General features: G+C 35.4%; 1 protein-coding gene across 1 annotated transcript in view; it reads left to right on the top strand.

The window, feature by feature from the left end:
* GCNT4 (glucosaminyl (N-acetyl) transferase 4) overlaps positions 1–9,382 on the top strand; it is a 36,082-nt gene extending 26,700 nt beyond the window's left edge. The window contains exon 2 of the mRNA XM_074282286.1: positions 6,508–9,382. Within this exon, the coding sequence (XP_074138387.1) occupies positions 6,509–7,876 (1,368 nt within the window). The 5' untranslated portion in view covers position 6,508 and the 3' untranslated portion in view covers positions 7,877–9,382. The remainder of the gene's footprint in view (positions 1–6,507) is intronic.
* Positions 9,383–17,579: the final 8,197 nt, after the last annotated feature.

Genomic DNA, 17,579 nt, shown 5'->3' with positions numbered 1-17,579 from the left:
ACTTTCTATTCTTATTGTTTCAACTTTCTCTCCTCTTGCTCAAGTGAAATTGCTCTTTCCAAAGTTCTCAGTAATCAAATTTAATGGCCTTTTCCCAATTGTCATCCCTTTAGACCCCTTTATAGTATTTGGCACTATAAACTACCTACTTCCTGAATACTCTCATTTCTTTCTTAATTCTTCTTTCTCTCTGCTTATCCCTAATTCTCCTTTTATTATGCATTTTTTGAAATTCTGTAATGCCAGTACCTTGCTCAAAGCAAGTGCTTGAATGGTTGATGTGGATCTCTATCATTCCTCCAAGCTCTAGCACCATGCTTCCTCTAAATGGATAAGCAATAATCACAAAATGAGATAGTGTAGGAAAAATACTGCATACAATTCCTTCTTTCATGTGCCTGCTTAATTCAGATCTCTTATCTTGAAGTGTCCAAATAATTATTTCCAGTGTTCACTTCAATTTGACAAAAGAGGCTAAAACTAATTCATACTTTCATTTTTAATTGATGTTGTAACCAAGAATTATGAATATTTAACGCAGGAAGAAACAGTAGACTATTACGTAATAGCTACTGGACTGCTGGGCATTTTTTGCTGGGGGAAAGGTGAAAGATTGAGAGTAGTAATTATACTGCTTTGCTATCTAGTAGTAGCATACCTGTCTTTGAAGTGAATGTGACCCAGAGGAATAGTTCTAAACTGTGAAAGGAAACTTTTAAGCTCTCTTTTCCTAGTAGCCATGACATTAATCAACCCAACAAGCACTAGACAATCTTCCTCTCTGGCCCACTTAGAGCCGATGAATCATATATGGTCATACCTTTAAGGTGGCGGATTTCAAGCATTCAACTAGAATCAAAGAAAGCTACCAGTCAGTGTGTCTCCATCTAGGCTGGGAAATTATCAGAAGGTAAAGTCTTCTTTGTATTCTTCAAAGTAACTAGCCCAGTAATTACTCAATAATTCTAATTAATGGAGCCAAAAATTTGTTTTCCCCACTTAAAAGAATCTTTTTTTTTTGTAACCATATATAATGTTAGTAATTTTGATCATATTTTTCTTGTATGATTCACAGAGCCTAACCTAGGACTGATCCATAGAAAAAAAAGTTCTTAATAAATACTTATTGCTTCAACCTGAATATAGTCATATGTGTAGGGGAGATGTGAACTGACATAAATATGTAAGAGAATGCTTTGTACATGCCTCTGGAATTTTATTTAGGGAAAAGAATACCAATTCCTGTCCCTGATCCCAACCCAAATTGTCTATTCTCAGGCACCATGTTGCTACCATTTTTCATTAAGAACATATTTCCAAACAGGTTTTTCCATGCACAGCCACACAAGAAATGTGACGGTAAATGTCAAAGTAGAAAGATCATTAGGTATAGTGTTAGAAGATTAGGATTCTCATCATTTACCAATGTGACCTTGGGTTAACCCTCAAAAAGAGAACTCATTTTATCTTTTACTCCTACCCCCTCCCCTGTCTCCCAAACTTCCCTATTTCTATCAAAGGCAGAATCATCCTTCCAGATTCCCAGATGGATAATCTTGGCATTATCCTGCATTTTCTTACTGTCCCTCACCCCATATATCCAATCAGTTGCCAAATCTTGCTGTTTTTTATATCTCTCCAATCTTATCCCTTCTATAATCACACAGTTAAAACCTTAGTTCAGACTTTCATAACTTCTCACCTAAATTATTATAAGAATTTCCCTGCCTTAATTCTCTCACCACGTCAGTCCATCCTACAAAATGCTACCCAAGTAATTTTCCTTAAGCTCAAATATGATCATGTTATTCCCCCTTTATTTGACTCCAGTGTCTTCCTATTGTCTTTAGGGTAAAATATACACTTTTCTCTTTAGCTTTTAAAACCCTATACAGGGGCAGCTAGGTGGTGCAGTGGATAGAGCACCAGCCCTGAATTCAGGAGGACCCGAATTCAAATCTGGTCTCAGACACTTAACACTTCCTGGCTGTGTGACCCTGGGCAAGTCACTTAACCCCAGCCTCAGGAAAAAGAAAAAAAAAACAACCTATAACCTGGCCCCAACTCATCTTTTCAGCCTAGAAATTACTTGACCTCTTGTTCTCATTCTACCCAAATACATTTTTCATGCTGTTCCTCACACATGACATTGAGTTTCTTTACCTTTTTCCATGCCTTGGATTGGCTGTCCCTAATACCTAGAATGCTCTCCCCCCTTACCTGACTTATAGAGTTGCTTTCCTAATTTGAGATGCAGCTCACTTTTCCTGCCACTTGCCAACTGCTAGTACTCTTCCTCCCAAACTATTTTATATTTAACTACTTTGAATATATTTGCATTTATTAAGTTTATGTCACATACATATTTTCAATTTTATTGATGTTTAATTTTTACGCTTTAAACATTTACAGAATATTCTTATTTTATGAGCAATTTTTATGACAAAACAGTTAATCAAAATTAATAATAGAGTGACCTTATCAAAAAGTTCATGCAATATTTATTTTACATCTATACCTCATCACCTCTCTATTAAAAAAAGGGGGGGGGGAAATATTTTCCCCCTTCCACTCCCTACCAAATTGAAAAAAAAGCAAATTTCATGGAACAAATATGCATAATCCAAGCATAACATTGATTATATGTATGTGTCATTCCATACCACAAATCCATTCCTTCTTCATAATGGATAATTTGTTTCATCATTGTCCCTGTGAATTATGAATGGTCATTGGAGTGATCATAGTTCTTACAGATTTCAAAGTTGATTTTATGTGTTGCTATAAAATTGTTTTCCTCATTATGCTCATTCTCCTTTTCATTAGTTTATAAAAATCTTCAAAATTACTCATTTTTATAATATTGGTATAGTTGCAGTTCTTTGTTTCTCCTTCACACTGTGTAAAATACATCTATTTCACTTCATTTTTTTTTTTAACCTCTGGCCAATTGTACTTTTAAAGAAGTTTCGTTAAGTGGATTTTTTTTTCCGTTTTGCCAAGTCTGTTTTTTAAGGGATGGTTTTCTTGAGTGGATTTCTGTGCTTCCTTTTCCAAGCTTCCCTCCTCGCCAGCCTTCTTAGTTCTTCTGCATAGCTCTCATTTCTTTTCCCCATTCTTCTTTTCTGTTACTTGAACTTTACAATCTTTTTTGAGATCTTTCAAGAGAGTCTTTTGAGCTTGAGAGCAATTCATATCCCCTTCTGAGGCTTCATGTGTAGACATTTTGCCATTGCTGTCCTCTTCTAGGTTTGTCTTCTGATCTTCTCTGTACTGTAGTAGCATTCTATGGTCAGGCTCTTTTTACCTTTTTTTTGCTCATTTTTAAAAGGTGAGCTCTGTTCCTGGAGCAAAGGGGAGTTTTTTTTGTTTTTTGTTTTTTGTTGGGGTTTTTTTGCAGGTGGATAGGGACCTCTTGCTGACTTTATGCTGCTGGGGCTGGCAGGGCTGCAGGCTTTTCCATTGCCTAGTACCATCTTTTATGCCAGGGTTTGGGGGTTCACAGTTTGTCTTTGATCTTTGAGTTGGAGGTCTCACAGCTGGCCTGCTGAGCCACGAACCTCTGAACTGGGACAGAGTGGCCACACTGCTATACTTTGGCCAAGAGCTTCTGGCTAGACTCTCGCTACTCCACCCCTGCATTGGGTAGCATTCCATTCCCTTCTCTACCCCCCCAAAGGAGACCAACCTTTCCTGAAGTCCTTCCAAGACATCTTAGGCTGGAAAATTACTTCATTCTGAACGTTTGTGGGTTCTGTCTCTTCAAAACCTGTTAGAGATCGACAATTTCTTTGTCTTTGTTTTTTCACCTATATAATTATATGATACTAGTTGATATATAATATAGCCTTTATTTCATTTGATTTTTAAAATAACTTTGTGAGAGAGAGAATCTAAATATTACTAGTAGGGGCAGTGTAATGTAATGGAAAGAACACTAGCTATAGAGTCAGAAGAAATCCTTATTTGAATTTCACCTCCATTACTTGCTGGCTTTGTGACCTCACTCAGGACGCTTAACCTCTGTGCCAGAGGCTCCCTATCCGTAAAATGGGGACAGTAATAGCACCAAGATAATAAGGATCAAATGAGATAGTATATGAAAAGTACTTTGTAAGCCTTAAAGCACTCTCTATAGGCATTAACTATTTTTATCCCTATTTTATCTAATTAAAGCTATTATAGTTAGTGGAGAACCAGTAGTTAGTTTAATGTTGTGCAGAATAGATGCTTAGTAAAGTTTTGTCAAGTTTGTTAACAGAGTAAGAAGAGGGGGAAAAAAGTGTGATTCATCTGCATCAAAGTAATACTGCTTAATCATCTATATAAGCTGCTTTTTGTATTACCTAATTACCATGAAGCACATTAAATGTTCATATCATTAAAAATAAATAAACTTAATTTGGTTTTAAATAGTTAACTCTGAATGATGTTCTTGTAACCTGATCATCTACTTAAGCCAGGTTTGTGCTAATTGTTCTCTAAGATGTTTTCCATTTCTGAAGCCTATAAAATAAATTATAGAACTGTCATCATTTATACAGCATTCAAGGGATGTAACTCAGATAAGAGGAGGGTCTCCAGTGTACTTGTGAAGGGTTCTGCCACATGTGCTTCTTATACTTGGGGGGATAGTTAATTACTAAAAATTAGTTGTCATTTTCACATTCATTGTTTTTAATGGAATGGGTTAAAATAGTCACTTTATCAGTTTTTTTTTTTTAACTTTTCCCCTAAAGATCGAGTCCAAGTGGTTTATACCAAGAATACAAGGATAATTTAATAGGAAAGCAGCAAATTAATCATATAAACAAACAAACCCCACAGTAGACATGGGGAAAAAAAACTTCTGACAAAATGCAATACTTAATTTTTTGAAAAATGTAAGAGTAGTAAAATGATCAAAAGTGTATATCTAAAGTCAAGAATTAGCATTATTTGTAATGGCAAAGAACTGGAAGTTTTCCCAATACAAACAGGTATAAAATAAGGCTACTAATATTCTCAGTAATATTTGACATAGTTCTAATATTAGCTATAACTATCTATAGAAACAAGATAAGAAAGCAAAATGAAAGAGATAAACATCAGCAAAAAGTTATCCGAGAGTAAGTAAATTCATTCAACAAATATTTGTTAAGCATTCTGCTAGGTTATGGAGATTCAAAGACAACAATTAAACAGACTTTCCCTCAAGGTACTAACATTCTATAGAAGGAAACAATCTACACATAAAGAAATATTTGTTCACTTGTTTCAATCATGGATGGATTTTCTTAGCAAAGATACTGGAGTGGTTTGCCTTTTATTTTTCCAGCTCATTTTACAGATGAGGAAACTGAGGCAAATGAGGTTAAGTGGCATCACACTGTTAGTAAGTGTCTGAAACTTAATTTGAATTCAAGGAGATAAGTCTTCTTGACTCCAGATTTGTCATTGTTCCACCCCCCAAATATATACTTAAATGAATGAATAAATAAATAAATGAATAAAAGATTAATGAAGGAGGGAGGACTAATGACTAGAGAAAATCAGGATATGCACCCTTGATTAATCTTAGGAGGAGGGAAACATCCCAGTTACCAAAGTTTCTACCTTTCATGTTCTCTACAAGATGAAGTATGGAGATTAACTTGGAATGGGGAGATTCTTGATGTAAGGAGAAAAATTAGGAGACTATTTCAATAAACCAGATGATTATCTCCTGAACAAGGGTAGTGTTTATATGAGAGAATAGAAGGGAATAGGTATGACATGTGTCATAGAGATAGAAACAATGAGATTTAGCAAGCGATTGGAGATATGGAGTGAATGGTTGAGGATAATGGCAGGTCAATATACCTGATTGACTAGAAGGATGGCAGTGCACTCATTATAGGAAAAAATCTGGAGGGAAAGAAAGATACTTTATTCTATTTTGGACATACTGAGTTTAAAGATACCCACAGAATAACCTATTTGAAATGTCCAATAGGCAATTCAGAATAGACTTCCCCAAAAATAAAAAGAGAATTAGTACCATGTATAAAGAGAAATTTATATTACAAAAGATATAAGAGACATGGTATTGACTTCTAAAAGTTTACCATCTCCACTGTTTTCTGTTTAATTACTAATTTTTTTCTCCTAAAAGCTGCATAGTGGCATGTGGCAAGAGCATTGGATTTGAATTTAAGAGATTCAAGTCCTACCTTTCATATGGAATAGCTGGGTGATCATGGATAAGTTATCTAACCTATTCAAACCTCAGTTGATTCACACTTGTAAAATGGAACTCTCTCCAAATGAATTGAAATCTTAAAAAGGTACCAACATATCAGTCATGATCATCTTCACAGCTCAAGTTCTATTACCATGGGAAAAAAGCAACAACAACAACAACAAAAAATGCAGCTTCTTTTTTTCATTGTTTCAATGTTAATTTCTTTCTAGATTAGAATACTATAACATGCATTTAGAATTTTATTTACTATTGCAACTGAATTCTCTCTCTTTTTTTTTTTATAGAATGAAGGGATACATGTGTTCTTCTAAATATCCTCTTCGACAGAAGATTTTCATCCTGTTTTTAACACTATGGTTGTTCTCTTTATTGAAACTTTTAAATGTGAAAAGATCCTACTTCTCTGGAAAAGGCATTTACTTAGTCGAACGATCTTTAAGCACTTCATCTTATGTCAGAAACAGGTATACTTTTGTCAGAGGTGAATCCAGGTATAAAATTAACTGTTCCCATATCTACGAGCAGGAGCCTGTGGAGATTGGCAAGACTTTGGAGATAAGAAGGAAAGACATCATTGATTTAGATGATGAAGATGTTGTAGAAATGACAAGAGATTGTAAGATCTATCAGTCCCTAAGAAGATACCACCTGAAGCCTGTTTCAGTGGAAGAGCAAAGATTCCCAATAGCTTATTCTTTGGTGGTTCATAAAGATGCCATCATGGTTGAAAGGTTGATCCATGCAATATACAATAGTCACAATATTTTCTGCATCCATTATGATCAGAAATCACCTAACACTTTCAAACTAGCCATGGACAATTTAGCCAAGTGCTTTTCCAACATTTTCATTGCTTCCAAATTAGAGACAGTGGAATATGCTCACATTTCCAGGCTCCAAGCTGATTTGAATTGCTTATCTGACCTGCTCAAATCCCATGTTCCATGGAAGTATGTTATTAACCTTTGTGGACAAGATTTTCCTTTAAAATCAAATTTTGAATTAGTAACTGAGTTGAAGAAACTAAATGGGGCAAATATGCTGGAGTCAGTAAAGCCAAGTAACAGCAAAAAGGAAAGATTCACTTATCACCATGAACTCAAAATTGTGCCTTATGACTACATGCTAATGCCTGTAAGGACCAACATTTCCAAGGAAGCTCCACCGCACAACATTGAGATTTTTGTGGGTAGTGCTTATTTTGTTTTAAGCCGAGCCTTTGTTAACTACACTTTCAATAACCCCATCGCTAAAGATTTTTTTGAGTGGTCTAAAGATACATACTCCCCAGATGAACATTTCTGGGCCACCATGATCCGAGTACCAGGAATACCTGGGGAGATTTCCAGATCAGCACAAGATGTCACAGATCTACAAAGTAAAACCCGACTGGTCAAATGGAATTACCTGGAAGACCACTTCTATCCTCCCTGTACTGGATCGCATCTCCGTAGTGTATGTATCTATGGGGCAGCTGAATTAAGATGGCTTATGAAATATGGACACTGGTTTGCCAATAAATTTGACTCCAAGGTAGACCCAGTTTTAATAAAATGTTTGGCTGAAAAACTTGAAGAACAACAGAGAGAATGGGTTCGTTTATCTTCAGAAAAATTATTTATGTTTGAAAGTCCCATGTCTGCATCACTGTGAACTACTGTGATAGAAATATTATAATGAAATGATGATGGTTTTTAATAAATTTATATTATATGATGATATATAGCATCATTATGATTATAGATGTTATTCTCCTAGATCTTGAAAGATGTTTGATACATGGGGATGGAAGAGTATCATCAAAAGCTGGAATAATGGTAATATACCTGTGTATATACACCTTTTACAGTTCCACTGGATGGAATTTTTGTGATCTCCAAAATATTTTGTCATCAAAAGGCAAATTATACTAATGAGGCATATCATGCCTTTGGGAAACTTCTCATCAAATTCACAGATGACACCTTTATACTGACCTTGAGACCTTCATTGTAGTCCATGTGGTAATTAGATACTGCTGAAGGAAATTTGGCCAGAGCACAAAAAGGGACTGCATTTCAGATGGTCTTTAAGCCCAGTAATTAACATTCCATTCCTCTCTCATTTCAGTTGTCTAACTTTTTTTAAACTTTTGAAAGAGTAGGAGGGAGGACCGTGTACTACCTCAGAAGAGCTTGAAAAAATGTCCAACTTCCTGCCATATCATAGTTTGCAAGTAATTTAGTGCACCTTATACTCAGGGTGCCTGTTGGCCCTTGTGCTGAGGGCAGAACTCTGGAGAAGTATACTTGAAACAAGGTGTTAACTCAGTGGACGTGATGAGATGATGGTTCTCTTGTTCACATATGTATTTAGTACTTAGTATGGTGATGTAATGGTTCTCTAGTTCACATATATTCAGTATGGTGTAATGATATAATTATAATAGGGTATTTAAACTGGGGACAAAATCAGACTCAAAGAGAGACTGGAGGAGACTAGGTCAGACTCTGAAAGACACATACTGTGAAGGAGACAATAAAGACTTTAGACTCTTTCCGGTCCATCCTAGTGGTGACTACCCTGCTGAGACGAAGGCCCGTCCGGAGGACCTCCAGAAAGCTAGCCTGGACATTACACACGTGTGTGGTGGTGAAACTCACTAGGCAGAGTTGAAAATTCAAGGTATTTCTGGGGTGCTGTATACCACATTACTCAGTGATACCACTGAATGGCACAATTTTTAAAAATTCACAACTAACTTAAGCATTAAATTTGGGAATCCAGGGCCAACGCGCATAGTCTTGTTAGAATAGATGCCTTCTGTATATTTGGTATAACTCGTGGAACTATCATGCTTAGAGTCACTGTGAATTTTCTGCAAAAGAATGGGTAGAAAATGGCAGCTTTCTAAAGAAAATAACTCGCCTATCATTTCATTATGCCCATGGCAATTGTTCCAGAACGGGATGTGGTGGAGCAATAGATTTGACATCAGAGGACCCAGGTTTAAATCTTGGTGCTAACACTTACACTCTGTATTATCTTGGGCAAACCATTTCATCTTCTTGGATCTCAATTCCCTCAGATATAAAAATGGGTTAACATTTCTTAGCTTCATGACCCTGGATAAGTCAGTTAATTCCAATTGCCTCGCCACAAAAAAAAAAGGAAGAAAAAGATATGGAAAGGGAAAGGAGGAATTGGACTTCTCATTCTAAATGATTTCTCCAATTCTAAATCTGTGATTCCAAGTAGATAAGTTTTAAAACTGGAGAAACTCTGTTTACTCCATCTCTTAGTGTAACTACAAAATGAAAAAAAAAAGTTTTCCAAGTGAACAATTAAAATAACTGAAGTTATCCCATCAGACTCAGTGATATTAGTGTGGATATTTCCCCACCAATGCATCTTTCAGTCTCTTCCAGCTAGGATTTAGTGTAGTCTTCATGAAATCTCTTGTGATAAACCTCTCTTGACTTTTCTAAATTGGACTTAAGATGACATGCACAAAGTCTGTGTTTTAGCTGTGGTCAAAGCTAAATAAGGACCTTCTAGAGTTTGTCTCCTGTTTTCATTGACCTTTGAGAACCCAGGGTCAGGGGACAACTAACTCACTCCCTTTAATAACATCAGAGTCAAAGTGGAGTGGGAGATTTGGAGTAGCAGCGCTGAGAATTTCTGTTCTTTGGAACTGGTTCATGGAATTTCCATAACATAAGTAATTAAGATCCAATTTATTTTTACATAGCTAAGAGGGAAATGTGGGAGAAGGTAAGATGTTTGAAGAAAGGTTAGAGAGTCTTATCAATAACCGGAAGCTTTAAATATTGCAGAATTTAGGTGAATGTTTCTGAGTTTTCTTGTAAAAAGGCTGCCTCAATAACTATCATCACAGGTAGTTATCTATACCAAAAAACAAGATAAAATTTTTAAAAGCCCGATTGCATGATTGTAATGACAATATTTGAGTGTATTATCATATGTATAGTTTTTTGGGGGGTTTTGTTTCATGATCATGACATCTTTCCCTCTTCCTTCCTTTTTTTCCCCCTTCACATTCCTTTCTAAGTATTTCAACCAAATATAGCTCATCTAAAGCCTCTGATCTTAAATAAGACTAAAAATAAGTCACTCTCTGAGATACTTCAGTGATTCAGCCAGAGATTCCTTTTGTAATTAATTAGACCAACTTAAGTGGACATTTCCAGATCCTATTGATATCTATGGTGGCAATGAGAAACAGGCAGCTGTTGAGATAAAAACCAAGGAAGAGAACATTATCATGGATAAAGTGCTAGTCTTGAAATCCGGACTACCAGGATTCAAATTTTGCTTCAGGCCAACTATGTGACCCTGGCCTGTAATTTCTCTGGGCCTCAATTCTTTGTCCAGAAAATGAGGGGGAAGAATTAGATGATCTCTAAAGTCATATCTAGTTCTAAGTCTGCAATCCATAATCTAAAACAGTTTCTCTCCTCTTAGGGTGAACCTATGCATTGAGAAATGTTGTTATTTGTCAATCATTTTATTGCCACATACAAATGGAAATAAAAAACCATTCATTATAGCTTTAGTTTCAATGATCCTGTGGTTTATTAAATGCAAGGAATTGTGCTGGGCACAGGAGGAGATGCAAGGATAAATAATGCCTGGTCCCTACCCTTAAGGAGTTCATAAAATCTTAGAGGGAAGATAATATCAGAGCACATCTCTTTCTCCAATCCTTTCTTGCCTAGGTTGGCAAATTAATTTTTCTATTTCACAGCTCTGATCATAACACCCCACTGTTCAAAAAACCTTCTGTAGCTCCCCATTGCCTACTAGATAAAGTTAAAAAATGCAGGAGTTACACTTTCTTTTCTGATTGTTAATCTTTTTTATACATCAGATAATGAGGTTGCATATGTCATGTCTGGAAAGCTTTTACAGTGAGCTGCGTGAGTGAAATTAAGTACCTTTACTATTTCTTAATCTGTTCTCTCTGAGCTTTTTGCAATTTACTCTTCTGTCATTCCAGGATATGGAAAAACCTGCAAATAATTTTGTTTGACAGGTGACCCACTCCCTCAGTCTTCAAATACGTCTTTAAAACCTGACTTCTAGTATGAAATCTTTCAACATTTATCTGTGTCCTGACATTGCTCTTTCAAGAAGTAGGAATGTGAGTCTTTTAAATTAATCCTCTGCATAGTATTTACTGGATTTTGACTATAGGTTCTTTAAAAGTGAGAACAGGAATTTTGTGATTGTAAATGATTTATGTATGAGTATTAAATAATGTTAATAATGAAAAATGCTATTGTGTAATTTATATCATGTAAATAATGCCATGTTACAAAAACTTGATGATAAATGTCAATGTTCATTATTTTCAATACTATGAATTGAAATCTTTATATGTGAAATAGAAAGTGTCCTCCTGCCCCTTCAAATGTGACAACAGATGTATATTTTGACATATTTCATAAAAAATAATTTATCAGGAATTTTGAATTTATAAAGTATTCTATCTAAATAAATACATGCAGTATTATTACATACCTGTTTGTAGAAAGTATAATCACAGAGTGACTGGAGCTTTGTTTTGCTTTAGTATTTGACAGGCTAATTTCTGAATTCTTTCCTTGTAAGTTACCTTTTCACAGAGCCCATCTTTTCAATTAGATGCATTTTGAATACATCGTTAGTGCATTTTTTGTATTATACTGCTGCTGAATGTTAATTTTCTGATATTTTAAAATAAAATCTATTTGAAATGAATTTAAAATTGTATTGTATGGTATTTTTGAAACAAATCAGTGGGTACTAGAGGCTGTCTCCATGGAGTCATTTTATAGATATCTTCTAAATCCAAATGCTTTTATCTAAGGTTGGTCTCTAAAATAGACAAATATTGAAATAAATAGAAACTGAGGAGAAAACATAATATATATGCTGGACCAGTGTCCCAATGATTTCGTCATCATTTGAGTGAGCCTTAAGATCTAGAATAGAGTGACAAATTTGGTATATGAAGGGAGGATGAGAAATGACAGGTTTTTTTTTTAGCAATCCACCTGAAAGTCAGTTCATATACCCAAAGGCTGCCATGTATACTCCAAACATGTGTGTAAACCTGAAAATATGTGTATTTATTTATGTACATGATGTTTGTTGATTATCTTTCATTTTTATATTACATTTCTTTCTAAATATATGGCTTTTCCCTTCCTTCCGTAGCTAGCCATGTCTGTTATTAATTTAAAAAGAAGGGGGAAGGGGAAGGCAGGGAAGCAGTTCAGCAAAACTAAACAAGATGTTAATCATCCAGAGATATTTTGAATGTAAAACCATATAAACAACTGGATTCCTCAAATCCACTCCCCTTAGTCTTTCTTTTCCCATCAATTATAAAATGAATGTATATCTTTAAACTAAGATTAGGGACTGGAGAATATAGCCTGAGAGGATGGGTGATGACTAGTTGTTAAAAAGGTATAAAGTAATGTAAGAGTAGAGGAACTACTGGACATGAGATGTCAACAAATCAAAGAGGTTTATGAGAGAAAAAGAAAATCTTGGCACAAAACAGTAGAGAAACATTATCTCTCTTAGCAGTAGCCTAAAGTAATTCAAATACATTAGGCTAAGAACAAACACTGAAGGAAAGACAGTTTCTCAACCTCTGAAATTGTATCTTGTGCAATAGAGAGAGATTTCATAAAGAATAAAACAGGATCTTGTATGACTTGTGTAATATGAGTTAAAGGAAAAACTGGGTGAATAGCTAGATAGTTGGCTAAATAAGACATTAGGAGAAGTCAGGAAAAGGTTAAAATGCCTTTCCCTTTTTTTTTTTTTAGGCATTATCTAGTATTTATCTAAATATATGTATGTGTATATTTATATTTATGTATATAGTCATATGTCTATATACACATGTAATATGTGTAGTGTATGCACATATATGTGTGCATGGGTATATATGTGTATATTTTTCCAATTACAAATTTCCAATTAGAATTCCAAAAACAATTTCTACCATTTGATTTTTTAAATTTTGAGTTCCAAAATGTTTCTTTCCTTGTTTCCCTCCCTCCTCATTGGGCATACATGAATAATCATACAAAACATTTCCATATTGATCATATTTTGAAAGAAAACAAAGGACCCCTCTCCCCCCCAAAAAGAAAAAAAAAAACAACCAAGAAAAATAAAGTAAAAAAAAATGTATCTTCTATACTCAGACTCCATCAGTTATTTCTTTGGAAGTAGACAGCATTTTTCATCATAATGTGTGGATTCTTTTGGTCACAGTTTGTGGTTATGCAATAATTCTTAAATTACCTCTCACTCTATTTTCAAGTTCAATTGTTTTTCCAATGATATGTTTCACATTTTCTTTTTCTTTTTTTTTCTTTTTTTTTTTTTTTTTTAAGAATGAAAAATGATGTCTCTTGGAGTCAGTTTTCATTTGCCTAATTCTAATTTTTAAGGAATTTTCTTCTGTGAGCTTTTGCATTTCCTTTTCCATTTGGATAATCATATGTTTTGAGGAGTCTTTTCTTGAGTGAACTTTTGTGCCTCTCTTTCCATTTTGCCATTTCTATTTTTAAGGAGTTCTTGTCAATAGATTTTTGTGCCTCTTTTACTATTTAGCCTATTCTGTTTTATAAGCTGTTATTTTCTTCAGTATTTTTTTTTTGGTGCCTCCTTTGTCAAATTGCCGATTCTCTCATAATATTGTTGAATCACTCATTTCTTTCCCCAGTTCTTCCTCTATTTCTCTTAATTTGATTTTTTAAATCTTCTTTGAGTTCTTCCAGTAATCATTTTTTCGGATCCTGAGTCCAATTTACATTTTATTTTGAGGCTTTGGATGTAGCTGGTTTCCCCGTCACCATAGTAACTCTCTATTGTCTGGTTCTTTTTTTGTTGTTTTATTTTTTCAGCCTATTTTTTACTTTTAACTTTATTGTCCCCAGCTTTAGGATTTTTATGCTGCTGTTTTCTGAGCTAGTTTTAGTGTTCTCTAAGTTTTCATTTTTCCAAGTTAAGGGGAGATGTGGCTATTACTCTGCTGGCCTATGCTCTAGTATATGAATGACCAAAAGCACTCCTTTCTGCCCTAAAACTGTGACTAAAGTTCCTACTCCCCTATGGCCACAGGTTCTCATCCTGGGACTGCCACCAGAAACTGCACATGGACAACACAACAGCCTTGCACTTGGTTCCAGGCAAGGATATCTTGTAATTCTTTTGTTGACCATTTGTTCAACCCTCTTATTATCTGTGGGCTGAGAGCTCTGGAAGCTGCACCTATTAATTCAGTCACCCCCAAAGCCTGTTGTTGCCTTGCCAGAGCAACTTGCACTGACTTGCCTTACACTCTGACCCTAGTGAGACAGACTTTAACTGCTGATCATCTAAATTGTCTTGGGCTAGAGAATTTCACCCCATCTTTTTATTGGTTCTGTCGCTCCAGAATTCATTTTGAGATATTATTTTAATGTTGTTTGGAGGGGATTTGGGGGAGTTCAGACAAGTATCTGCTTTATTTCACCATCTGGGCTCTTTATCTGCCCTATTGCCTAGTATTCTTGATTGATGTTTTACCAACCCAATACTAAAGCATCAATTAATGTAATCTTTTAGATAATCCTTTAGGAAGAGCTACAGATTTGAATAAACTTTGGAGTTCTGTACTTTGACAAATATTTTGACAGTTTGATTAACCAGAAAGCCCATAGTGAAATAGGTATTTTTAAGACAGGCCCTAAACAGCTAGTTTTACCTCCAGGACTTAATACAGTGCTTGACACATGCAGGAAGCACTTAATTTGTTACTGTCTTTGCAGAACTTTCAGGTGGTACATGACTAAACCCTTGAGATTTATAATTCTCTTTTCTCTGGTGGGGTCTATCCCTCTCACAGTATCCACTATAGTATAGCACAAACCTGGTCCATTTAAGGAAGTATTTTACTACAATATGAAAAAAACCTACATTATACATGAATTGGACAACATATAGGAACACAGTTTTGCTTTACTCAGTTTACTCAGCTTGAAACAGGTTTGAATTAAGCAAGGATTTATAAGCTGGTTTATTTTTACTCTCATCACTGGTTCTTTTCCATCTCTTCCCAAAAACTTATCACAAAGTCCACAAAATAACACTTAGTAGATAGTGCTTAAAATCTAATTGTTCTGGGATTTGCTCTCTTCAGAGGGAATTTTAATGAGGGTTTCTTCAGTTAGGAATGTTCTGGGAGCTTCTGTGCCTTGGGAAAGCTCCAAGAGGCCCTTGCTTCCAGCAGGTTATCCTAGCCATGGGAACATGCTTCTTTAATGTGCTGAACACACAAAACCAGGAGGTACAGTTAAGACATAGGCTGACAATGAGCCAAAAAAGATCTCCACAACCTGGAAAAATAGGCCAATTACACTTGAATTCCCCTGCCCAAAATCAACTTCATAAATGCTAAATGAGGGAGAGGGATACTTAGAAAGGGATCTGGTGATTTTAAGCATATTGCAAACTCATTTTGAGTGAATAATGACAGCTACCAAAGTGAAGGCAATCTTAAGATATACTGAGATGTTGTAGTCTAGGACCAGGCAGGTAATAGTCTTATCTTACTGCTTAAATCGAATCTATCTGAATGATTATATTCAATTTATTTTCAATTTTTATTTTCAAAATTTTAGAAAAGACATTAGGAAAGCAGAGAGGATTCAAAGGTGGGCAACAAGGATGTTAAAAAGCCTTAAATTACATCATAAATGTGTGACTGACATGGTTTATTCTAATACCCAAAAATTGATCCCCAATTTCAGTCAAGTGTTGTGCAATTGCTTATAAGGGAGTCTCAGCAAGACCATAGCATTGAAAACCTAAAAGCACCACAAGAAAAGTAGCAATGGAAACTGAACTCAGAAACATGGAACATGCTTTCCCAAATACACATAGAAAGAAAAATAATTATGATGAATCTTTGGTATTATTTTTTGTAGGAAGGACAAAGAGACTGAGCCTGCCTTCACTTCCTCTTCCTCTCATTAATAATCTCTATACCAAAGAGATGACTGGCTAATTAATGAGATGCTACAAAAGAGTACCAGCATTCACAAATACTAGTTGTGGTGGAGTTACTGTACCCTCAAAAGTCACATCCAATCCTTTGAAGAACATTTGCTTCAATAATTGGAAGATGAGTGGATGCCCATCAGTTGGGGAATGGCTGAACAAGTTGTGGTACATAAAGGTAGTGGGATATTATTGTTCTGTAAAAAAATGACCTGGAAATATGTACATGAACTGATGCTGAGCGAAACAAGCAGAACCAGGAAGGCACAGTAACGGCAAAAATGCGCAATGATCAACTATGAAAGATTTGGTTCTTCTCAGTGGTTTGGTGATCCAGAGCAATCCCAATAGACATTGGACAGAAAATGCCATCTGCGTCCGGGAAAAGAACTAAGGAGACTGAATGTAAATCAACACATTCTACATTCACTTCTTTTTTCTGGGTTTTTTTTTTTGGTTTGTTTTTTTTTTTGTCTCACATGGTTTTTCCCTTTTGCTATGATTTTTCTCTCCCAACATGATTCAAAAAGTAATGTGTATTAAAAATAAATAAATTTACTAAGAAAAAAAAAGAACATTTGCTGCACTGAAAGAGATCCAAGTGCTCCTAAGAACCTTTGATTGTAATATCTTAGATTTTTATAGTTGAGAGAGACTTCAAAGATTATTGAATCCAATTTCTTCTTGCACATGGAGCCCTCAAAAAATATCTTCAGGTATCAAGCTGCTCTATAGGTATACATACAGCCAAAACTTTTGCCTGAGCCCCTTTGATGTGTTGCCCTTTATTAGGCAGCCAAAGAATAAAGTTTATTTTCACCCTACAGCATTTGATGAGATAACATAATAAGAAAAGTAGCAATGGAACTTAATATAAATTGCTCTTCCACAAATACATTTAACAGTTAAAAGAATGGATACAAATAGAGATCATGAACAGGGACAAGAAAGCTCTTGGTGCAGGATCCCTAGTGTCTATCATTCACCTTTCTCTAGGACTGCTCCTAATACATCCTTTTTCTGAACTTACTCGAGGGTGTCTTGGCGTGTCTCCGCTTCTCTACTGGGTGCTGAGGCTCTTTTGCTCCCCATGGAGTGTCACATCTCTGCTTCTGCCTGTAACTCTGACTGCTCTCTGATGGGCCTTTTACTTCTCTGGTCTTGTGGTCACTCTGGAGAAATGTTTCCTAAGGTTGCTTCTGGGCTTTCATCCAGAGGCACATGTTGCCCATCCTAGCTCCATGTGGCCAGGATGTAACAACTAGAAAGCTTTTCTTTGAAAAGTAGAACTGACCACTATTATTTC

Source organism: Sminthopsis crassicaudata, chromosome 1 (assembly GCF_048593235.1).
Source record: "Sminthopsis crassicaudata isolate SCR6 chromosome 1, ASM4859323v1, whole genome shotgun sequence".
Classification (NCBI taxonomy): domain Eukaryota; kingdom Metazoa; phylum Chordata; class Mammalia; order Dasyuromorphia; family Dasyuridae; genus Sminthopsis; species Sminthopsis crassicaudata.
This window is presented reverse-complemented; position numbering and strand designations above follow the sequence as displayed.